Genomic DNA, 25,551 nt, shown 5'->3' with positions numbered 1-25,551 from the left:
TACTTTTTAAACAGTTTATTGTCAGGATCATTCGTGTCATGATTTAACAGATGGATGCTCTTAAAAATGGCCAGTGTCTTCTGACACTTACATGTACGCTACGAAACACAGAGGTGATGAGAAACATTTCAATGCACATTTCATCTAGTCCTAACAGACACGTTGATGAGCCGTCGCTCAGCAGATGTGTCATCTTCAAACCACACACGCTGGTAATTCTGGGGCATTCACTCAAAACTGGAATCTGCGGAACTGTCGTTGTGCTTCAAAGTGTGTGAGATCGGAGTTTCTAAAAAATCGGTGACAGAGCTGTGGCCGTGCCTCCGACTCCTCAACCAGCAGCTGATCCAGCTGTGGAGGGAGATGCAACACTGTTCTCCTCTCCAAGGCACATTTAGGAGTTCCTCAGTCACGACCACGACAACATGCTACTGTAGGTCGTGACGTCCATTTTACACAAAGCACAGCTCTGCACGTCTGTCGTGTTCACACATGGATGACTGGATGATCTCTGCAGCACTGACTGTCCCATCCACACGGACAAACAGACGGTCTGGGGGTATTGTACAAGGTGGACAGAGGTATTTACTGACCCTTCACTGAGGTGGTTCACACGCAATGAAATCACAATTTTACTTCTATCGCTTCATCTGAGACGTGCAAGTTAAAGCAATCCTCGCTACATTACAAAAGAAACACAATTCTTCTGATAACAAAGATAAAACAGCAAAGGTTGCTATTAAACTCTACTAAAATCTACAGTAAAAATAGGAAAATAAAGGCACATGTACAGCGGTAAATCCGTCTTCTGTTTTATTTTTTTGTTCTGTTGATTTTCAGTTCTGGCTGAGAAGCTTAGCAGCAGAGTGGCATTGTGCAGTGGGTCGCCGAACACTTCTTCCCTTTGTGTGAAAGATGGCTTCTCATTGGTCGGCTGCCGTGACCAGTTCAAACCACTGCCTGAGAGCGTCGCTCAGCGTCTCCGGCAGGGCGTTGACGTCTCGCAGGATGACGTAGAAGGGGAAGGGGAACTCCTCCATGTAGGTGCGGATCTCTGGGAGTTCCCCCGGCCCTTTGAATATGGGGACCTTGATGTCGAGGATGGAGTCCTGCATTGAGCACAGACAAAAACGCTGCTTAGTAACAGTTTGTGTACGGAAAAGTAAAATACAAGTGAAGTCAAATTCTGCTTTTCTCACCCGTGAGTTGGGGTTGTCGAGAACCACGAAGATGACAAACACATTTGCACTGCGAGCTGCTCGCACTGCTGCCGTCACCCGCTCCTTCCCCTCCAGGAAGAGACCCCTGCCGTCAGAGACGATGACCAGCAGCTGGGCCGTGTCTGTGGAGGGAGGTCAGAGGTCAGAGGGGAACGGTCAAGGGTATTAAAGGTAAATGAAACAACTCGTGCTGTTAATTAAGTTTTGTTTGCATGAGGCAAGGACTGTGAGGTGATAAAGTACATGTACAGTTCAAATCTGATGTAGAACAGCTTATATTCTTATTTATATCAATTCAATTTACATGAAATGGGCTTTTGAATAGCAATTGAATCAGCTTGAGTCCAACGCAACATGCAACTCTGTTAATTCCTTTGGGAAAGGACCAACGATTTCCATTTCCCAGTCTAATTGTGATATTTTAAATCAAGAGAGAATCATTAAAAAGACATGTTTATGTTGAAAAGGACTAAAATACATGTGAGCACTGGCTTCAGTGGCATACTGGGAAATCTTGCATTGTGGGACTGAGCAAAGTGACATACATGAATGAATAATTTATTCGGTACAATTCTTGTTATTGTTGCTCAGTGTTAACAGGCTTAGCTGCTTGTTGAGCTTCTACATAATTCATAATTCTGCCTGTATCACAGTGACATGAAGGGAAACGCTCCCTCTGAGGTTTTCAGTCACTTGTTCTTCCTCTTTGTCACATAACAGGTTTTTTATGGATCAGACCTAATCTGACTCCATTTACTCACACAGGTTCAGCAGGAAGAAAGACTCCAAGCAGTCACACACTTTAAAAACTTTTACAACCAATAAAACCGTTTATGAACCAACAAGAGATGTTTAATGGTTTTTAAATGTGCTGTTATTGATCAAAATGTTTTGGGTTAGTAAGATTTGAAAACAGATGTGATATTGCTGCTTAAACTTTGACATTTCAATGACACACACATACACACACATCTCAAAAGTCCCACTATACACAGCATCAGTTGACTGAGCTGGTACAGTCAGCACGTAGCGTGAGTCATTACCTGAGTTTACAGATCCTGGAATCTGCTGCCGAGCTGCGAGAAACATTTTGGTGGAAGTCTCCATAAACTACAGAGGAGAGAGAGGGATGAGAGAGTGAGTCAGACGGGAGGAGCTTGTTTGCTCACAGTATGTATGCAATCATATGAAAAGGCACAAGGCGGAAAAGTTAACTTGTTTAAAAGCTTTTCAAACATGTATTCCTTATACGAGGTGGGTGTCTCGGCATGGGAACACACAGGAGGAGTCTTATTAAGGAAAGAATCACGAAGCTTTTAAAAAACAGGTGTAGTATTTCTTACAGGTGTCAGGATTAAAGCATGATTTGCTGTTCAAGATCAGTCATGTTTAAAAGGCAAACATGAGCAGCGACATTAGTTCAAATTTGAGAACAGAGGATGGTCGACCCCCCCACCTGAGCTATTCTGGTCTTCTTCTGCTGGAACTGACACAGTCGGAGGATCCGAGCCCCGGACTCGTCGTTGAACTGCTGCTGGAAGGGATGGAGCAGCTGCACCTGCTCGCCAAAGCTGAACACACCAACAGACATGACATGAACATGTTGTTCACCACGAGCTGTGCATTCCAGTGCACTCAGTTTCGTTTGGGATCAGTTTGTTACTTTAATTACGTTTTTCTTCTCTAGCATCATTTGATCACTTTCTATCTTCACTGTGCAAATAAACTAAAAACAAGAATTAAAGAAGAAAAGTCCTTACCTGCACACAGACACCTGTCCAACCTCCAGTAGAGTGAGAGCGTTGATGATCACTGACAGGGATTCAAACGCCAGCTGCACCAAACACACACAGGTCCTTTGTCAGATATTTACTGCAATTTCTTATATTCACTATGATTCTATGAAACAGATATTTCTGTACAGATAGTGAAAGGACCTGTCCTGTCCTATACCAACACAAACCACATTTGAACACAGCGTTAATCATCAATAATTCATTTTTAATCTATGGAACAGCTTTCTGGAAGAGCTATAAAGCAGGTATACAAGGTTACATGACGGGGCTCTGTCACCTGTTTGGAGTGGTTGTCCACCATACTGGAGGAGTCATCCACAGCCAGACAGACATGGTACTCCCTCTTACTGGGCTTGGTCCTCCTCAGCCAGATCTTGTCTTTGCGGAACTGACTGGCGATGTAGGGGATGACCTTCCTCATGTTCAGACGCTTCCCTGTGCGGTAATCTCCTCTGTGAAGCGACAGTGCAGCGCCACGGTCAACACCACTGATTAAACGTAGAGGCTTACCAGGCTACTATGGTTTTTTTAGCTAAGAACTTTTTGGATACTTTTTCCTCACTCTAGTTAAGTGTTAAGGACAGAGGATGTGGGAATATGGGCTATAATCATTAATTGATTTGAAATAATCTGAGAAAATGAGGAAAAATATTCTCTGTTCGGTGAGTCAACCATTTTACTCCTTATCCCATAAAGACAAACTCTTATGATTTCATTTAGCCATTATGGATACTGAGCGTAGATTGATCCAAATTAGCATACAACATAATAAAGTGAGCAAAAGTGAAGTGGTCTTAAAACGTTCTAAATCAATTTGCCATCTTTACCCTGCAGCACTCATGGTGTATGTTGTGTTGTGTTTGTACTGACTTGAGCTTGGCGGCCTGTGTGGGCTCCAGGATGAGGCGGAGCTGCTCACACAGCTGCTGGGACAGAGCGGAGGTCAGGGTCTGGTACTGATGCCACATGGAGGCAGCTGCACTCTCCTGAAACAGACAAGAACACGTCGGCCACGAGTTACAACCTGATATTAGTTAATGTAAACCACTGAGATCAGAGAGAATAGATCTCAGACACAGCCGGAGATTAAACAACACTACGAGTGATACATGTAGCCTGTGGAGTTTTGGACCACTGGTGGCACTATTGAGCAATTTGTGCAGTCAAAAGTCAAACTGTTTTGGTGTGCAATAGTGCATGTCAGCAGATGTTTTGTGGACATTCAGTCAGACCCACAGACAGAAGATACATTGCAGAAAAAAGCCAAAACCTCCTTAAGAATATAAAGTACTGATAGATAAACCATGATCTAGTCACACATGGCATCTGTAGTTCAGGAGATAGAGCGGGTCACTGACCAGAAGGTTAGTGGTCCGTTCAAGTCTCCCTATCCCAAACGCCAAACTGATCCTGGGCGAGATACTGAGCCCCAAATTGCGCCCGCGGGCAGTGCCAGCAGTGTGTGAGTGATGTATGATACAACTGTATGGATGTGTGTGGATGGCAAAACTAAACTGTGAAGAGTTCTGAGTAGTCATCAAGACTAGAAGAGTGCTACATGAATACAGTCAATTAACTATTTACACAATTTACAAAGAGTGGAGGAGGAGACTTTAGATTAAACCTCCTGTTGCAGCCTCACCTCCTCCTGAGCTCCTGGAGCCAGTTTGTGCCAGGCCTCCAGCTGCAGCTCCATCTCCCTCCTGATCTCCTCTGGGTCTCTCTCTGCTTTCTGCAAACACAAACACAAACACAAACACAGAGACACGACTTTGATACTAAATTCTTAGTTTTTTGGCCTACGGCGAAACAAAAGCCCTGAGAATGTTTGTGTAGGACGAGGAAGAAGAGCAAATCTGAGTGTCTGTGTTACAGCGGTTGTTTACCTCCATGGTGTCCATCAGCAGCTCAGGAATAGTGTGAATTGTGGATTCTGTGCTTCTCTCTGCTCGCCTATCTTCTGCGAGACGCTGGCGGTCCTTCCATCTCTCCTGGTCCTCCTCCTCCTCGCCCTGCCTCTGCACGTCCATCTCCCCACTGTCTACACCTGCACATGGACAAAAGGAGGAAGAAGTGAGATGATGCTCAGCTTTCTTTAAAAACAACTAGAAATTCATAACCAACATAAAGGAGAAGAAGATATGCTGAAGCTGGAGAAGAACATATGCTGAAGCAGTAGAAGAAGATATGCTGGCACCTTTCTGGGAGGCCTTGGTTGAATCCAGCTGCTCAGGCTTCAGCTCCTGAACATCAGCGGCACGGAGGTCCTCTTCCTGGTCCTCTGTTTCCATGGCAACATCCTCATCTTTCTGATCCTGGTCCTGCTGAGGCCCCGCTGCTTTCTGCTGGTCTGCACTTGCCACATCTGGAAACACAACAGTCATTCATCCGCCTATAAAAACACTGATCTGAGGTTCTCATGGGCTACTTGTGTGTTTGTGTGATCACTGACCGTATGTCTGAGTGTCGTAGGCCGTCTCTCCCTGTTTGATGTGCTCGTACAGCTCAGAATCCTGCTGGGCGTCGCTCGGCCTGTTGTCTGCACTTCTGTCCTTGCTGCTCTCCACTGTACGCAGACGCTTGTTTATTTGTTCGTTGTAGTCGCCTGTCGATCGCTCGTTGTCCGCGTGACCAGGCTTCCTCTTGAAGCTCTGGAGCAGTAGAATAAAAAGAAAGCTGCGATGAGATGGATTGAAAAACAAAAGGCAGGCAGAAACGGAGCCTGATCCCTGTGAGTCGTACCTGAGTCTTGCTCTGAGTCTGTGTCTGTGCAGCCATTCTAGCCGTCAGCTTTGACTGGTGACCATCTGCTTGGCTGGCATCAGCTGCCCCGCTCCCATGTTCCTATACAAGAGAGAAAAAGGTTTAATATTTTAAATTCAATCGTCTGTAAAGGGACAACTTGACTGTGGATGAAGAATTGATCCAGATCTGGCTCCACTGAACTGAGCCAGGTCTGTGCTGAGTCGATCAATGGCAGTAGCCGCTAAACTTATGACAGTGTACAATTATTTCTGACACGATCCCAACTTTCTCTGATATCATGCATACATAAGCAACACACATTTTAGATAAGGATGTCAGCAGTTTTATTGCCACTGACTGCAAAGCTTCAGGACATGAGGAGAAACGTTTCCTCTGATCTGATCTTTTCCTGTTTAACTGCACAGACAGATTTTATTAGTCAGATGTTTTATTATTAAAGCCCTATGAGACGATTTCTGAATATGGGCTATACAAATACAATTTGATTGATTGGTTGATAATGTGTGAAGATAGGTCGCCATTGACTTCAATTGGTTCGGATTCTGCTGCTACAAAATTGACCTCTGAGATTCCAGAAGTGTTTTGTGGATTCTGACACTTCACCCACCTGTCCATCGGCATAGTGGTGAGAAGATGATGATCATTTATTTAATAACAAAGATTTCATTTTTCAGTGAACTTACCCTTTAAGACTTTTCAATGAATTTCCAGGCCCAATTTATTCAAAGTCAAGGATAATATTGCTACAATAATGACCACTCTGTACCCGCTGCTGAAACCATGTCTGAACAATCTGAAGACTAAACCTCTTCAGGTCTTATACCGTGTCCCACAGTTTGCCTGGTTTCACTGGTTTGGGTTTTCTAGAGTAACACGCCTCAGACAGGTGACGCTCTTGATTCAGTTCAGAATGAAGTGTACCTCTTTAGCTTGGTCTTTCTCCGACGCCTCTCCTCCCAGCTCCACAGCTGTGTCACTCTGGACATTCTCCTCTCCAGTCTGACCGTCTCGGTTATGCTCCTTCCTCTCTGCTGACTCTGGCTGCTCCTCATCCCCACCCTCCTCCTCTTCATCCTGCACGCATGAAAAATCATTATAGTGAAACGGAGAACAAAAGTATGCGTTTGGAGAGAAGTTGCAGAAGCTCCTTTAAATACACACTTTTGGTTTGTCTCCTTTGTCGTCGCGAACAGTGTGATCTTCATCTCTTCCTGCCTCTTGTCCACTCTTTTCCTTCTCCTCCTCCTCTTCATCTTGCGCAGCAGACTCCTCGTCAACTCCTTTTTTCTCCCCTTCTCCCTCCTCCTCTTCAGTCTTGGGCTCTTGCTCCTTCTCCTTCTCCTCTCCTGGTAGTTCTGTCTGTTCCTCCTGCATCTCCTCTGCTCCTTCATCCTCTCCTCCATCTTTCTCTCCATCCTCCTTCTCGTCCAGGTCCATGGCTTTTTCATCGATGTCTAAGGGATTCTCTTCTGAAGAGGGAAAACATGTTTCAGAGGCTAAAAGTTATGGTAATGTATTTCAGAGATACTGTTGCACGTTCTGTGTATGTATAATTACCAAAAGATGCCTCTTTATATATCAGAAATATTTTTATTCAGTTTTTAGCACAATAACTTCTCAAAGTTATGTGTTGCTGAAACAGCTTTGGTGCTGTTCTAGGACTTATTTAGATGACATTATACTGAATGTATTTAAACTGTATTTTAACCAAAAAGGATAGTATAATTTCTTAGGTTTTATTGTTTAACATTTTGTATCTTTCATTACAGGGAGTTTTTTCCCACTCGAATAAATCTACCACACAGTTCAGTGTGCAGAAGGTCTGAATACTCTGAGACCATCTTGTCAATATATAAATTCTTCATCAGCTTCATTCTCCTTAAGCAACTCCCTCTAAAATCACTGTCCTTCAACTACATGTTAATATGATTAAAAAAGCTGCATCTCTAAGTTCAGCAGCAGGTCTCACCGTCACCCTCGCCCTCTCCATCCTCTCCAGGTTCTTCATCCTGGTCCAGATTGAGATCCTCGGGCAGATCCATGGCCTCAGCCTCAGGCCTCTTGTCCTGCTGACCGTGGTATGGATCCACTTCATTCTCATCAAACTCCCTCTGAGAAACAGCAACAGCACAGATCAGACACAGCTCAACCACAGAAGTAAGAGGAGATCAGCGTATGCAGGGAGGAGTACCTCTGAACTTCTTCAGTTCTTAATGAATATTACCTCATCTCCTTGCTCGTGGATCTTTTCTTTCTCCTCCTCAACCATCTGTTCATCTTTATCCTGGTTTTTCTTGTCTTTGTTTGGCTCTTCAGCGTCCAAGTTGTCGTCTTTGGCAACCAGCTCGGATTCACCCTGACACAGAATCCAGTGTTGACAGGAAATTAGGCCAGACCAACAACACCTCACTGGTCTTTAATATTGATTAATGTGAAAAACAGCCAATAAAATACTTAGTGGAGACATTAACGATGTATGTTAAATATTGTTTTAGCCTGATGGTAATCTAGTGTCCTTTACCTGGTCCATGCCCTGGCCAGACTCTTCCTCCTGGTCACTTTCCTCTTCCTCCTCCTCATCATCATCCTCATCATCTCCCCACATCCTCTCATCCAGAGTGTCAGTCTCGCCTTCACCCAGGTTCCCCATCTTTTTGTCCAGATCCTCCTGGTCCTCTTTATCAGAGTCTTCATCTTCACCTGAGAATGATGAATGGATGATGGATCTTATGAGCAGTTATTTTGGAAGAGGCGTTTTTACTTTCTGAAATTCTTTAGTCGTTGGTCACCAGCACGAGATGATAAAAAATGAGTTAATTTTTAACTTCTTATAAAAAGAAGCCTTCCTAGCCTGATCTTACACTGCAACAAGAAAGTTGTGCCTGCATCCGAGTACATTTCTGACCAGGTTTAAAACAGCATGAAGGCGTGAGAAATCTAAGAAGCCCTTCCTTCTATTCTACGTGCTGCTTAAACACAAACTTAATTAGCTGAGAGCTTATTAACACAGACTGTCACTTTTTGCAATAGATGGTGCATTTAATCTGCAGTGGTTGTGGTAGTGTCAGGTCACATGACCTGGGTTTAAGGAACCCACTGAAGTCTGTGTCAACAAATCAGGACTGAGATTTTTTTTACTCCAGTTTCTCAGTAGCCAGCAGTAGGGACTAGAAAGCAAGAGATAAAACCATGAAATGGAACAAAAGCAAAATTGGTGGGCCACATCACCTGGTTCTTTCTCATCCCCATCATGCATCTGGCCATCAAAGTCCTCGGACATTTCAATAGCGTTGTCTTCAGCCTTGATTTTCTCTTTATCCTGTTGTTCTTCCTTCTCCTGGCCCTCCTGAAACGTGTCCTCCACCTGGAGGAGGAAGAGGAGAAATGTTGACCAAACCAAAAATCCTCTTGAGAGATTCATCAGTAACGTGACTTATTAAACGACTTATTAAAGGCTTTGGTTTATTTTTTTATTTTTTTTCACTTTATTTATTGGTTTTCACAATTGAACATGAAATCTCATACATGCAGACGTATATGAACAAATCCCCCCCCCACCCCCCCCCACCCCAGGGGACAAACTGAAAAGAAAAATTTAATAATGACTTCAGATCCTCGTAACACTTCTAAGCCTTCTTTTGTAAAAGCTTCTCATTAGTTAAGTCTCATTGGCTCCTGTGACTCTAACAGCAGCTCAGGGTTATTGTATGATTCTCTGGGTGCTGGAGGGCAGAGTGCAGGCATCAGGTCATGTGAACATGTAGGTTCAAATGTCTGAACAGCTTGCTGACACTGTGAAGGAGGTAGACACTGAACTCAGTTCACCTGCAGTAAGTGTGACAGGAGCTTACATCTCCATGTTAAAAAAAGATAAGAGCAGTTCTCTTTTTGGCCATGCTGCCATGTTAGAGATGTTTATGTCTGATCGTTTCCACCACACTAATCTGTCCCGACAGGGACTGGACAGATGAGTGCAAAATGTATTAACCTTCATGGTCCCAGAACTGGGAATCCTGAAATATGCTGCGAGATTGTCTCCCAAAAGAAACTAAAGTTTAGTCCAGTGCACAAACATAAGCTCACAGACAGAGTCTCTGAGTTTCAGCAGACGATACTGAGCTAATTCTAGGAGTCTGAACTCGGATGCCGTATTTATTACACATGCACTGAAATATCTTAAGGATTGGTTTAAAATAGTGTTACTCAAAACTTAGCTGCAGTTTGTCTGTCCTTGTCAAATAATAGCATGCTCTTGCTGTTGATATAATAAAACCAAGCTTTTTATCTATTCATAAATATCCCTCTCCAGAGGCTTATATTGAATATCCTCACAGCATGAAGTGAAACTAGTCTTACACAACTAGCTGAAAGGAGATCAAATATGAGATCAAATATGTTTTAGTTTTTTTTACTGAATTCTCATTTAGATTTGATGTTCAGTTCAAGATAAGTACTTTTGTCAAATGTTATCCCAGAAATTCTCCAGTCATCTGTGCTTTTCATTGACTATTGTTGCGGGTGGAAATCAAAGGAGAGGAGTCGTCGTTCTCAAGTTGAAATTAAGCAAGTTTATTCAGAGGTCACAGGTCAGGAAAACGCGGTGTCCAGGAATTGAACATGCATGGGTCTCTAGTTCTATGCAGAAGGCTGCGCAGGAAGAAAGACGCTTAAACAGAGTACGCACATAGATTATATATTGTTATATTGGGCGTGACTGGGGTTCTTCTTGTATTGGTCAAAACTAGATGGAGGCTGCTGCATCTAGACGGGACAGTGCCTCATCCTCTTGGAATATCGCGTGATGACGATGTCGTACGTGCACTCCGTTGTCGTGGTTACCAGAGGTGATAATGTTGCTGTATCAGTGCAGCTGCGTTAGTGTGCTGTCTGGGGGAGAGATTGTGGGCCAAGGTCTACTCACTGTCTCTGTGCGAACTGAATCAGGGAGCTGGGATGTGTGATATAAAGTGTTGACTATGAGTATGGTTTAAGGAATATATGTGGTGTATCAATATGAGTATGTATTATGTGTTTGGTGTATGTCAATATGTGTATGTGTTATGTGTTTGGTGTTTGGTGTATGTCAATACTATAGGGAAAAGGGGAAACGTATAAGTTGTATTTCCCACATGTTTTAATGTGTTTTAATTGAAATGTGAGGTCAGCTGCATGCAAGACATAAAAACACCCAAATTACATTTAAAACATTTTATTCATTAGTCGACAACATAGTACAAACCCCAAAGAGAGTAAAGACATTTCTCAGGGCATGATGTCACCCAGTGTACATTATACAGAGTAGGAGCAGGGGTTGCAGTTGGGGGGGGTGGGGGGGGGGGGGGGTTTCTGTCCTGTAATAGGAGATTCAATACATGAACCAACAAACAATTATCTTCTGGTCTTTAATTCTACCCATCTGCGGATGGGGGCACAAAGCTTATTATCACGGTAACAGATTCAAGGCAGAGGCCCTGACCAATAAAAAGTCATTTCATTTATACAAGTAGAAGCTCCTCCTCACAGGAGAAGAACGTTTATCCAATCGGCTCTCTGAGTGTGTGACCAGACTGGTTGAACATTCTGTCTCCATCAATCTGCATGAGGACTTCTTTGAAGTCTTACAACACAATGACATCTTGTTTCTGCTCAGACTCAAGAAGAAGCTCTTGAGTTTGAAAACCTGTTTTCCCAGTGACCCCCGTCTTCTGGTCAGTAACAACTATAGTCTCTCTGCTCCATCTGCTTGACTGGCCCCTGCTGTGAAAACCTTTTGTTTTAGCAAGAGGCACAGGAGTCTCTAAGCAAATACACATCTGAGCATCGTATGCAAATACACATTGTGTTACAAGTCTAACTACAGAAACACATCTTATAACAATATTCTCTACATAAACTTGTCATTCTTTCATTAAACTTATCTAAATACAGAATGTCCCATTACAGTCCATTTACAAATATCACTGTATAAGTTGTATAAGTGTATAAGTTGTATTTCCCACATGAGTTTTCATTAAAAACTTAGTGGGGGGTGGAGCCTGCACTCTTCCTTGCGTCCACTGTGTCCTTCAACAAAAGGGAGAGCCTTGGTGCCCTCTTCCCTTTCTCTGCGATGAACTCCAGCTGGTTATGGTAGGAGTCCATCACCTCCATGGACGTGACCACCTCCAGGTCCTGCTGGATGAGCTGGAGGAGCTCACAGAGGCTCTCGAGAGACGGCCTGATGCAGCAGTGCATGGCTTTCTCAGCCAGAACCTTTGAGAGGAACAGCTCCCCAATAAACCTGATGGTATTGAGGAAGCGACCGGAAGGTTTGGCGTTGTTTTGTTCTTCCCTCAGCCGATCAATCACCCTCACGTCCCTGACTGGCTCCAGGCAGGACCCACTCTCCTGAAGGAGACGCTGGCTGACCAGTCGGACAATGATTGGACCTCCACCTGAAGAGGAGAAAACCATAAGGAAATATTAACACAAATGTAACTCACATAGTGATCAGTGTCAGCTGATTTGATCCTCAAATCTAAATGAACTCATTATTTGATTAACACAACATGGGTCAAAAGTGAACTCACTCAGTTTGTATTATGTACAGTGCCTTGCATAAGTATTCACCCCCTTTGGACTTTTCTACATTTTGTCATGGTATAACCACAGATTAAAATGTATTTCATCGTGAGTTTATGTAATGGACCAACACAAAATAGTGCATCATTTGGAAGTGGGGGGAAATATTACATGGATTTCACAATTATTTACAAATAAAAATCTGAAAAGTGTTGAGTGCATATGTATTCACCCCCTTTACTGTGAAACCCCTAACAAAGATCTGGTGCGACCAATTGCATTCACAAGTCACATTTGCAAGTCACATAATTAGTAAATAGGGTCCACCTGTGTGCAATTTAATCTCAGTATAAATACACCTGTTCTGTGACGGACTCAGAGTTTGTTGGAGATCATTACTGAACAAACAGCATCATGAAGACCAAGGAGCTCACCAAACAGGTCAGGGATAAAGTTGTGGAGAAATATGAAGCAGGGTTAGGTTATAAAAAAATATCCAGAGCTTTGAACATCTCTCTGAGCACCATAAAATCCATCATAAGAAAATGGAAAGAATATGGCACAACCGCAAACCTACCAAGAGGAGGCCGTCGACCCAAACTGAAGAGTCGGACAAGGAGAAAATTAATCAGAGAAGCAACCAGGAGGCCCATGGTTACTCTGGAGGAGTTGCAGAGATCCACAGCTGAGGTGGGAGAATCTGTCCACAGGACAACTATTAGTCGTCTACTCCACAAATCTGGCCTTTATGGAAGAGTGGCAAGAAGAAAGCCATTGTTGAAAGGGATCCATAAAAAATCCCGTTTGGAGTTTGCCAGAAGCCATGTGGGAGACACAGCAAACATGTGGAAGAAGGTGCTCTGGTCAGATGAGACCAAAATTGAACTTTTTGGCCTCAATGCAAAATGCTATGTGTGGCGAAAACCCAACACTGCCCATCACCCTGAGCACACCATCCCAACAGTGAAACATGGTGGTGGTAGCATCATGCTGTGGGGATGCTTCTCTTCAGCAGGTACAGGGAAACTGGTCAGAATAGAGGGAAAGATGGATGGAGCCAAATACAGGGAAATCCTTGAAGAAAATCTGATGCAGTCTGCAAAAGACTTGAGACTGGGGCGAAGGTTCATCTTCCAGCAGGACAATGACCCTAAACATACAGCCAGAGCTACAAAGGAATGGTTTGGATTAAAGAATGTTAATGTCTTAAAATGGCCCAGTCAAAGCCCAGACCTCAATCCAATAGAGAATCTATGGCAAGACTTGAAGATTGCGGTTCACAGACGGTCTCCATCCAATTTGACTGAGCTTCATCTTTTTTGCCAAGAAGAATGGACAAACCTTTCCATCTCTAGATGTGCAAAGCTGGTAGAGACATACCCCAAAAGACTTGCAGCTGTAATTGCAGCGAAAGGGGGTTCTACCAAGTATTGACACAGGGGGGTGAATACTTATGCACCAAACAGATGTCAACTTTTTTGTTCTCATTATTGTTTGTGTCACAATAAAATTTATTTTGCACCTCCAAAGTACTATGCATGTTTTGTTGATCAAACGGGAAAAAGTTTATTTAAGTCTATTTGAATTCCAGTTAGTAACAGTACATAATGGGAAAAAGTCCAAGGGGGGTGAATACTTATGCAAGGCACTGTATATCTTTGCAGTAAATTATTTTCGTCATTCAGTATTTCAGGTTTTCTTCAATTAACAGTTTTTTTCACTTCCATTCTAATTCAAAAAATGGGTCAAAAATATTGTATTGTAAAATATGGTATGATTTCCGATGTTATTTCATGCATATTAGAGTTTTTCTTTGCAATATCTTTGAAATCCACTTATTTCTTCATTTAATATTGTACGTATTCATTAAATATCTTGTTTTTAACACAAATCATAATTTAAATCCTCCCTTCTTACCTTATGAATAAATGTATATTCTTATTAAGTCTTATTTGACAATCTATTACTAGTGAGAAAGATAATTATTAATTTACCTTGTTTATCAAAGGGTTAAATTAAGGTTCCAACCTGCACATAAAAGACAAGCTGTCCAACTAAGTAAGAAACAGGATAAAGTAGCTTCCAGTCATAGATGCATCACTTACTGTTGAGAGGTGTTGGCACAACTCAGAGAAGACTGCAGCCTGAGTGTGGTTTCTGCACGGCCCTCTTGAAAACGAGCTCAACCATTACCTGCAACTGCTCCTCACCGTCCGACTCCTCGTGACTCAGATCCGCCATGAAAGCTTGAAAGTTTTCAGTGATGCAGCTGACGGACTCCTCCGGCCGGACCTGCTCCTTCCTCACAGCTTCTTCAGAGGCGGCTGGAGCTTCGTCCTCTGTCATCTCGATCATCTGGATGGAGGCCGCGCCAAAGGTGATGTCCACCTGCGGCTGATACTCGTAGGAGGCAGCGCCGAGAAAGACAACGGGGTCGTCCAGCCCTCTGATCAGCTGGGTTCCATGGCTTCTTTGAGAAGTATTAAATATGACTGTTCTGGCAGCGGCTGGAGTGTGGACTGAATTCACTGCTTGTTTCCTCGGAGTCGCTGGAGTCCCAGTGGAGGAGGACACACTGCTCCTCAAGGCGATTGTGTCTCAGCAGCCTGAGCTGGAGCAATTCTGCTCCTCCTCTTTGGCCCGGACAGTGATTTTCTGATCTAAAAACAAACAGAGGGCATCATATTGACACACGAGGTGAGTGCATGATATTGAAGACATAACCTGATTAAAAAACGTTTCATTTCAACGTTTTTAAATTTAAAAATACATTTGAGACTTTTAAAATAACTCTTTGACTCCTTGAATAAAAACAACACAACTTCTGTGACTAACATCGACAAGTAAATCATTTTAAACAAACTTTTTCACTGTTATCAAATGAAGTTTGATGCATGAAGAGAATCATATCTTTTCTCGTATGGTGTGAGTTTGTAGTTCAGGAAACTAAGCACGAACCTTCCTTGCAGTTTGCCTTATCCACTTGGCCATCCTGATCCCTGTTTTCCTGCATTTCAACAGAAACTTTGTGTTTTAAAACCATCATCATTCCATTTTAAACACTTTTGATGTAATCATTTTCAAGACATGTGACTTATTGTGTACGTACATTGTGATACACTGAAATACTGAAAGGTGAAATGCATGATGGGAGAAGTAGTTTGTTTGTAAGTGTTGTGCAATAGTAGTAGTAGATTTGACGTTGGCTAATTATTAATAATCATGAGAAATGATTATTAAAATAGAAATTATTTATTAAAAATAATTAAAAATTATAAAGCTAGTAATTAAGAATAGTAAAATAATTAATTAGAAATGATACGGTTATCAATTAATAATGGTTAAATAATTAATGAAAACAATAAAATTATCAATCAAGAATGAAACAATCTGTAATTAATGCTTATCGTAGCGGGGCACCACCCTGGTGACAGGGACCAACTAGTCAAACTATAGTTATCAGTCTCAAGTGATAAATGTTATATTAATAATCTCAATATTTAATATTAATGATTATATAATAAACAATGAAGGGTTTTAAGTTCGAGCATAGGCTATAGTAATCCAGCTGTATTCACATACACATGTACAAATAATCACAGAAATACAAATACTTTAATTACAAAAGTATTTATTCAAAAGGGGAAATAAAGTTAATGTTATTTCAATGATTCTTCATTTAACAAACTCCAATATTTCAAAGAAGGCAACAGCAGCAGCAGCACTTATCACAATGGTCACACCTGTAATACTGAGTATCTACTGGTGTGTGTGTGTCTGCCTGTCTGTGTCTCTATGTGTGTGTGTGTGTGTGGGTGTGTGTGTGTCTAAAGAGAAAAGGGAGTGGCTATGGCGTAATGACGAGATCACGTGGTGACGAAGTCTGGCCAGGATCAGGATGTTACGTTCACGTACTTTCAAGATGGAGGTTTATGAATGAAGCCACGTTGCGAAAAGCAAAATGGCTGCCGGTCACTGACCTTAACAAAGGGGATCTTTAGACAAAGAGATTTCTTATCTCCTGGTTCTGGCGCCGAATGGCGTCGAGATGGATTAAGGCTCTTTAAATCTAGAATTTTCTATGCCACATGAAATATGTAAGTGTAGGTCGGGACGTGTGTAAAAACAGGTTTAGGAGAAAAGAGAGAGAGAGGGAGAGATAGAGAGAGATCAGGAAAGCTCTCAAAACATCGTCAGAGACAAACTTCCGGCGAAGCGGGCAGTCCAGTACGTGAGATTTATCCTTTTAACAGATGTAAATCTCAATATCACACTTGTCACAATATCTCTGACGGTAACACTTTAAAAACAAAAGAAGTGCCGGCTTATTACGCGCGCTTCTCAGAACATAGTAGACAAAGGAACCGGATGTGACGTCTCCAGTTCACCACGCGTTACACGGCTAAAAACAGATCAGCGATCTACAAACAAACACACTCAAATAAACATGACACGCTAAGTATTTAAACTAGTCTCTGCCCAGTCAATAAAGCCTCTTACTGTGACCTTCGCGGTGTTGCTTGCGCGTGGCGCGGATTTTCCAGAAGTCCAGTGAATCTCGTTGTTAACCTCAGGATGCCTGCACGGACGGCGAATTTTCCTGGAAACAGATGAGTGAAGTCCTGGCCTCTTAAGCGGGCTTCGTTGGGTCTCGTGTTTACAACGGAGGTTAGCGCTGGGCCGAATAGAGCGAACTTCTCTTGCTCTTGGAACGGAATTTTGCCTCGTCTCTTCTGCGACAGAATGATGCTTTGTCCTGCAGGGATTAACAGCTGTGGTTTATACTTACAATGACTTTGATTAAATTACTTAAATGCACACCGATTTGTTATTCTTGTTTCTGTAATGAGCAGTTAAATAAAAATGTGGGAAAGAATATTGTACAGTATCTAATATTCTGTTGGTCATATTTAAATCATTCATTACGTTTTTTTGGGGGGGGAAAGAGAGGATAAAATAAAAGAATCGCATATTAAATCTTAATCGCAATATGATTATTTCCCCAAATCGTTCAGCCCTATTCACAAGTCATAATGACTGGTTTTGTTATTTTTACTTTACATTTACACTTACAGTTTAGTGCAGTGTAATTATTTCCCGTGATAATTAAATGCCAGTGTGACAATAAATGACAATTTAAAACCATACAAACTGTCATGTTTTACTGTATATAATAGAGGAGGTTTTCTCAAAGAAAAATGATCTGCCACACAAAAGCTGTCAGTCATGGCTGCTTTTTAACACGCGAAAGGGAATGAGGTAACTGTTTCCTTTTCTGAGCCTATGGAGGTCACGTAGAAAATGATCCAAAGACTCATACCCGGCAGATGAACGAATCGTTCACCTCCCGACCGTGTCTTCAGATCAGTGTTTCGTTCTTCGGATCAGTGATTCGTTCATCTGCCGGATACGAGTCTTTGGATCCGTTTTCACGTGACCTGCATCAGCCTATGCAACAGTCCCGATGCGCGGCCACGAGAAAATGAACGAATCTCTCTTTGAGAGGACTCGTTACTCCCGAGTCCTTGTAAGGATTCGTTCGAAACGAACGAATCGTTCACGACCGACACATCGCTACTACATTGTAAATGCTTAGAGATTATGTCTTATTGATATATCAATGCATGAAATAATGCAACAATCTGTAGATGAACAACAATTTATTGAACGGGAACTTTGAGACACATGAGCATTGGGATTGATATTTTTTCTCTCTTCCACTCCTCTCCTATCTCATCCTGTCCTCTTCTCTCCACACCTCCCCTCTCGTATCCGCTCCTGTCTTCTCTTCCTACTCTTCTCAACTCCTCTCCACTCTTCTCCCTTTTCCTCTGTCATCCTCTACTCTTGTATCCTCCTCTTTCATCTTCTCCCCTCTTCTCTTCCTCATCCTGAATCTACAGCGTGTCATTGTCCCTCACTCCTGTAATGCATCACACATTTGAGATTATGAGTCTTACGTAGAAGAGGTAATATGCCTACTCTTACTCTGTAAAAGCTTTTGTAAATCAAACTAATGAACCTAAAAGGAAAAACATAAGGCTGGTTCCCCTGTGGTTCCTCTACAGCAACCTAAAAAATGTCTCACCCCAAATGTTCCTATTTAGTAGTATCATTTTTTTAAAGAAAAAACGAAAAATCACAAAATAGCTAAAAGTAGATATAAGAATGAATGTTACAAAATTTATCAAGACTAGACTGGTCATGTCAACTAGTATAGAAGTAATGTCACAGCCTAATGTGAAAATGTATTGGTAGTTAGCTAGCAACGCAGGCTAGCCAACACTAGCTAGTTAGTTAGCAAGCTGAATGTTGGCTAGCAAGATTGCACTGCATGTGCTTGCTAACCATCATTATTGAATCCAAATTCAAAACAAACTCCCCTAAATGTGGTGAATAACACGGTTTTAGGAAAAGTCAGTGAGTGAAATACATATGGGGATCGAACATAGTTCTAGTATTTTAAAAGCAAGGTAAAAATTACGTCAACAATTCTAGTGTAAGCTGAAGCTAGCAAGTTGCAGCTTGCTAGCAACATTGCACTTCTTAAGGCCAATGTATGCTTCTCCGTTTTGACGAACACGGACAGATAGGACCGCCCTCTCCAACGTGGAACGCCCTCTCCGTGCCTCTCCGCGGCTCCTCGCAGAGCTTTTCGTGCAGCTCTCATTTTTCTAACTACACGTCGAAATGGCGGACAGCCCACGGATAGCACTTGGCTGTGATTGGTCAGCTAACGCCAGCATTTCGGGACATCATTATTTCCGGACCTCAAACTTCCTGTTTCATTCCCTAAATCACAATAAACCTAAATCACAACTAAGACTCTATAATTAATGTGACAAGTGTGTTAAGCCAGCGGCGTTGTCCGGCTGACGGTGGCTGGTTAGAGCACTTACAGCATGTGTGTACGGTCACATACGGTTATAACGAACTTTGATAACGGGGATAGCGGGCTAGCCACCATGCTAACTGCGGTGGGAACAGCGCAAAAACCCGCTGACTTTAATCCCACGGCTCTCATGACACTGTTTCTCAAACACCGTCAGGTTAGAAGCAAACACTTGGTAGTAGCTAGTATCGGCTGTCCGTGCTGACTGTGTGTGGAAGCTAGCTGCCTCCATGTAGCGTCAAGCGGTTGCAGCTGTTGAATTAGCAACGCAGTTTGGAAACAAGACCGGGGAACCGCTGCGCTAAGACACGATAACATAAGCATGTTGACCCGCTGGGTGTCACTTTATTTCAGCAAAACTGTCGCGTCATCAACATCCTTTTTCTGTTGTCATCGTTCACTGTGTGTGAGGAGCCGGGGGGACGTAAATAAACCAGCGTGGACTTCTTCTATATACCTCATGAGGTAGGCTTCTCTAAGCTCGACTTCCGTTACGCCATCTACTGTTCTGGCGGTGAATTGTTTTCAGAACAAAAAGGCTCGTAGAACTATAAATCAAAAAGCGTCCGTCCGCTCCGCCCGTCCGTCCTTCCGCAACGGACTCGGAGAAGCATACTGAGGCCTTTACTAACTAACGTTGATAAACCCAGGTTTACCACACAGTTAAAACACAGCTTCTTACATTTGAGGATAAACTTGCATAAGAAGTTTCACTGTAGATGTCAAGGCTCCCGTGTTGGCTGGGAAATGCATGTATTTCACCCTTGTATTGAGATCGCGAGTAATGTTTCTCGGTTATTATTCCCGAAGTCCACCAATCCGAAACTATACTTTTAAAGTCCATATCACCAGGTTGCCTCATCAAATTCCAACATCCAATACACCAGATAGGATGCCAAGAGCATGTTCTACAACATGGGATCATCCATTTCTATCTACAGTAAGAGCTGTTCACATGTAAAGGGTTTTTATAAACTTATCTTAATTCTGTGCTCAATAGTTTCATTTTATTACTATTTTACACATCATCCAATACAATTTTCCAGAATAACTGTTTCAATTTCCATGTAAGTGTTCACTTTTGCTCAGTTTCCATGACTTTTCCAAACCTGGAAAATGAAAAAATAAATTCCATGTTTTCCATGGTTTCCAGGTACCGTGGGAACCCTTTTGGTGGTGCTCTCGGCCCTCGGCGCTGGCTGGGGAGTCTTGGACTCTTTGCCTGCAGGTACAGACACCAGAGTCACTGATGGTGTTTCAGAGCCTTAATCCAATTATGTGAAGGAAAACAAGCTTTTACAGATTAGACTGAGAGTGTTGGATATACACAGTCAAAACCAATTACACTTTATAAAAATGAAACTAATATTTCATTTCAAATCAGTCATATAAGGCTGAGTGGAGATGGAAAGTCCAGTGTGGTGTGGTTTAAATTGGTCTGTTAGCAGAATAAGAATTAAAAGAGGATTTCTGATGACGGAGTCTGAGGAAGCACCTTGAACCGCTTGTCCAGATGGAGCCTGAGGCTCTGGAGGAGCTTCTGTCATCATTCTGGCGCTCATCTTCTCGTCCAAGCTGAGGTCGAGCTCCCCCTGACAGCGCCAGTAACCAGGCACCTCCTTTGCTTGGTCCTCCAATGAATTCACTTTGGCCATGAAGAAAGTGAAATCCTTGCTCTTTACACCACTTAGATTCTGAGAAGAAGAAGCAGAAGGGTGAAGGTCTAGAGAAAGCGTCTCTTCATAGCTTATATGTCGTTTCATAGATCATTTCCACGCAGCCCTGTGTCTGTATGCAAGTCAACCGGAAGTGAGGAAAAGAGGCTACTCCTTCTCATTAAATATCTATTTTGTTCTCCTATATTGTGACTTTATCCTCTTACTCATGACTGCTCCAGCTCTCGTCGGATCTCCTTCTTGTCGCTGGGGTTCAACTTCAGATCATGTACCATCATGCTCGAACTCTGTTCCAGCTCAGAGGCGCTGCTCGAGTCTGTAAAAGAAACCTCACTCGGTCAGTCTTGTGTTGACAATCACACATGTTGGGCAGATAAAACAGGTGTTAACAGAGAGGGGTCAGGGACGTGGCAGCAGTGCAGCTGTTACACTGCATTAAATCCATCATGCAGGGAAGCACATGCTCAGCCTGTCTGGGAGTGACCATGTTTTAATGTTCTCATTTTAGTTTTAGGATTTACTCACCAAGAACAACCCTCGATGGTTTGGGCTCTGGTGCCAGTGCGCAGACCACCACTGGAAAACACAATGAGATGAATGCATTAGGATCATATGAGCAGTTTCTGTCCTGAAGAAGACATGTGAGATGGATCCATACCTGGTTCTTCCACTTCTTTGGTGTTGGAGGGAATATTTACCATCTGCAAGTGGAACAAATCATCACAAGTTATACCTCATGATCATGCATGAAAAAGATAAACAGTCTTTGAGATTTTCATGAAATTAAACGAGAGCGTTTGGTGAAATTCTCTAAAAAGTTGCACTGACAGCAAGAGACTTGGCCGTTTACATCTCAGCAGAATTCATTCTTTATGTCTTTATGTATTGTTATTAGAGCTGAATTTAATAATTGGGCGGATCAAAAAAATCTATATCAGGTCTGATTGTTTATGACAGTCTCTACAAAACAAGAGCTTTTCTTTACGCGCTCAGAACACTTTGCACAACAGGAAATACATGTCAGACATGATCAGTTTGCTTGTTTAATATTTCACATGCGCCAACTCTGACAGAAACTCACCTTATTCATTTCAGAGTCATGGTGTTCCTTGGTCTGGTGCAGGATGGATTTCCACGATTCATCCTGGAGAGAAATATTTTAAGCATTTTGAGTTATCACTTCACTCATTTCTAGGCTTTAAAATATCAGCTCCCTGTGCCACTGACCTGCTCCTTCAGCTGCTGCTCCAGCTTCAGGAGGAGTTGTTCCTGGGAGCGAGCAGAGTCGGTTTGGACTCGCTCAAAGCGAGCCATCTCCTCAGCTTTGAAATGGTCTAGCTCACTCTCAAGTCGCTTCTCCTGGAATTACACAAAAAAACAGTGAAATAACAAGTGCCTGTTATAAGAGTGGAAGCTTCAACAAGATTACAGAGAGAACTATTTCCCTAAATCAGTTTTCAAAATCTGATCAACCTGACTTCAAATCAGTTGGTAACTATCTCTGTACATTTTCTGCCAGGAGTCGACAAGCAGCTTCAACTAGGATGCAAAATAATTAATTCAATTTGAATAACAGCAGACAGTGTTCACATGAATTGTGCCTGAAAATTTCAAATCAGAGAAAGTTAATGAGTGCATCAAGTTTTCCTTAATCGCTCGTTACTACCACGTGACAACAAATCTGTTCGTACAAGGTTCTCCGATGTTCTGCTTTTCTTACCTGAGCTGTTTTGAGATCCAGGTTCTGCTGCAGCTGAACGTTCCGCTCCCTCAAGCTGCTGATCTCCATCTTCAGATTATTGATCTGAGATTTCATTTCCCGATCCGACTGCAGTTCTGGAGGAAAGAATAAGAGTCATATCACTTGCATTAATTAAAAGCTCATCTACAGGTGAAAGACAAGACTCTGTTCTGAACCCTTTTTCAAACTGGCGTCCCGCGGGTCGCCCCTCAGTGGCCAGGTTAGAGATCGTTGTTTGCTTGATCCGGTTTAAATCCATTTTAAATAAGAACTTTAACAGCTAAAACTTTCATTACTGTTTCACCAGAAAGCAGGACGTATTTTACCTCATTACACTAATGATCACATCATTACACTACATGCAGTGGAAAACGGAGCAACAACAGGTGGTGGCACCAAGGGATTGTTGTTTATGTAGGGTTACACCCAGAGTGTGGACATATTTCTTTATGTGCAGCCTCTGCGTTTACTTTGGGACATCAATCCTGGGTTCCACAGCCAATAGCACCACAGAGCTTGGCAATAGGTCCATCCAATCAGTGACTGGAGATTTGGTGCGCTGGCGAATGGAGAGAGCAGAGGGGCGGGACAAGGTGTGCGGAGAACGGCGACAGTGACGATGGCCGCGCCCGGAGAACTCACACCTGATAAAGAGTGAATGACAGCCGAACAAGTCGGTTAATTATAAGTTTAGCTCTAAGTTTAAGTTTGTTAGTGTCCGTGTTGCGGAAGTATTACGGTTGGAGTGAAGAAGGAGTTTACACCACCAGCACTGAAGATTCCCCTGTGACGCAGTTAGAAGTATAGCACGTTGTAGCGTGAGGCGAAATATCCTCGCTAGTTAGTAAAGTGTGGTTAACCACTTAGCAGCTAGCTCGTCGCCAACTTCGGAGACTTCACCGCGCCAAGGACCGCCAGCCGTTTCGCCACTACCGCCCATGATGTGCCCGCCGCGTCGGGGACTTCGCCGCAGCGCCATTACAGCCCTGGACGGTCCGCTGCTCACTTGCCCTCTCTCTCTCCCTCCCTCTCCCAAGCTACCGACAGACGGTTTGGTTTGTGAGTATTACCCTGCCACATGTGACTCCGCATCGTCAGCGAGCAGCAAAGTGTCTGGGACGGTAGCGTCCATTTTGGGAACAAATCAATTCAAGTTGAGGACCGTGGCTCGACCACTTTGGACTAAACGTGTAAATCAGTGAACTGTGAGTGAACAGACTGAACGTGAAAAACATTGAACTTTGATTGTGAAAGATGTTTATGGTTCAAAACGATCTTTTTTATGGGTTTTAAATTAATGAATGTAACTGAATGTCTTTGCATTTAGTTAGAAGAAAGTGGTAAGCTTAACTTTGAGTTTATTGCATTTATGCATACCTGTTGCTACCTTTTAAGTTAAAGGAACTCACCGGTGAGTAGGACAGGTGTCTTTGTTTATAGAGTTGTCTTGAGCAGGCGAAAGAGTTTCAACGTGAAACCATTGTTTTAATTTTCAATTAAATGATAAACTTTTATTTCCTTTATTTTAATTCCTATGGTTTGTTCCACCTGTTACATTTACATGATGTTGCTCAAATCAATCCAAAACAAAACCATAACAGCTACAACATTCAGTCTTTTAGAACGAGAAAGCCAAGGGCTCAGTTTTCTACCTCCTCAGGTTGATGTAGAAGACGCAACGTTACGTGTATCTGACTTTACTTATGTTCCTCTCTCTCTCTCTTTGTGTCAGGTGGACTTATGGCTCTCATGGTCCTCAGGATGACGGCGTTCCATGTGGCTCTGTAGGAATTGTGGTGTAAATAACCCTTTATTACAAATTTTACACTAAAAGAAAGAAGGAGAAAACGTTATTGATTACATTGTATAAGGCAACTCCCATTTCTGAGGAAACAGGTCAGTGTAGATCCGTTATTGAGCCACCTCTGTTAGCTGAGCTAGAAGCGCTCCTAGCAGCTTACCTTATGGCTACAGAGGAGCAGCTTGGACTGGAGGTTGCTCACGACCTTCCCCTTCAGCACAAGTTCTTCTTCCAGAGCCTTCACCCTCTCCTCCTGCTGGCTCTTTGCGCATCGCCTCCAGCCTCTCCTCCACCGCATGATGGTTGAGGCTGAGGACTTCCTGGCAGTGGAGCAGCCACTCCACCGAGAGCTGCGCCAGCTGCAGGACCTTGAGCAGACCCGGGTCCACAGGGCTCCGGCACTCCTGGCACCGCTCCCCATCCAGGCTGCAGAAGGTCACTTCCATGATGTGCTCCTGGAGTTTCTATATCCAGCTGGCTTTTCACACGGTTTATGTCCACCTTGTTGATCTGCCGCCAGTCCACCGTCTCCCCGCGATGGCGGAATTTGAAGGGGGGGGGACAGTGGAGGTACCACTGCGAGAAGTCATCCCCGCTGCGGGTACAGACTGAGATTAACTTATTTCATCTTTTTTGCGCTGCTGGGCGGAGTGTCACCTGATCAGCTGATGGAGTGTCGACTGAATTCACTGCTTGTTTCCTCGGAGTCGCTGGAGTCCCAGAGGGAGGACACACTGCTCCTCAAGGCGATTGTGTCTCAGCAGCCTGAGCTGGAGCAATTCTGCTCCTCCTCTTTGGCCCGGACAGTGATTTTCTGATCTAAAAACAAACAGAGGGCATCATATTGACACACGAGGTGAGTGCATCATATTTAAGACCTAACCTGATTAAAAACGTTTCATTTAAACGTTTTTAAATTTAAAATGACATTGGAGACTTTTATAATAACTCGTTGACTCCTTGAATATAAACAACACAACTTCTGTGACATGTAAATCATTTTAAACAAACTTTTTCACTGTTATCAAATGAAGTTTGATGGATGAAGAGAATCATATCTTTTCTCGTATGGTGTGAGTTTGTAGTTCAGGAAACTAA

At 42.9% G+C, this 25,551-nt stretch overlaps 1 protein-coding gene across 1 annotated transcript; it reads right to left on the bottom strand.

Annotated features, from left to right (window-relative positions):
• On the bottom strand, window positions 1–24,899 carry LOC128460605 (midasin). Its single transcript, XM_053445848.1, has 28 exons — window positions 24,698–24,899; window positions 22,632–22,747; window positions 22,139–22,270; window positions 21,993–22,055; window positions 21,570–21,612; window positions 21,437–21,487; window positions 21,184–21,227; window positions 20,731–20,929; window positions 20,393–20,457; window positions 14,636–14,797; window positions 9,011–9,146; window positions 8,304–8,482; window positions 8,007–8,138; window positions 7,752–7,893; window positions 6,944–7,251; window positions 6,704–6,856; window positions 5,759–5,860; window positions 5,469–5,667; window positions 5,214–5,381; window positions 4,903–5,063; window positions 4,659–4,748; window positions 3,887–4,002; window positions 3,294–3,468; window positions 2,981–3,054; window positions 2,677–2,791; window positions 2,264–2,330; window positions 1,200–1,342; window positions 1–1,109 (listed from the first exon to the last, which is right to left on the bottom strand). Exons 1-28 carry the CDS (start codon window positions 24,897–24,899, stop codon window positions 924–926), a joined length of 3,723 nt encoding a protein of 1,240 aa, XP_053301823.1. The 3' UTR covers window positions 1–923.
• Window positions 24,900–25,551: the final 652 nt, after the last annotated feature.

The sequence above is a fragment of the Pleuronectes platessa genome, chromosome 17 (assembly GCF_947347685.1).
Source record: "Pleuronectes platessa chromosome 17, fPlePla1.1, whole genome shotgun sequence".
Taxonomy (NCBI): domain Eukaryota; kingdom Metazoa; phylum Chordata; class Actinopteri; order Pleuronectiformes; family Pleuronectidae; genus Pleuronectes; species Pleuronectes platessa.
Note: the sequence above shows the minus strand (reverse complement) of the source record. Positions and strands in the feature narration are given on the sequence as shown.

Excerpts from the sequence above, each read along its gene's own strand:
- LOC128460605 (XM_053445848.1), bottom strand. The coding sequence starts at position 24,899 with ATGGAAGTGACCTTCTGCAGCCTGGATGGGGAGCGGTGCCAGGAGTGC. Across the intron at positions 14,798-20,392 it reads CCACCAAAAGGGTTCCCACG|CTGATCAGAGGGCTGGACGA; the intron begins GTACCTGGAAAC and ends CATGGAACCCAG. Across the intron at positions 5,064-5,213 it reads AACCAAGGCCTCCCAGAAAG|GTGTAGACAGTGGGGAGATG; the intron begins GTGCCAGCATAT and ends GTCCATGTGCAG.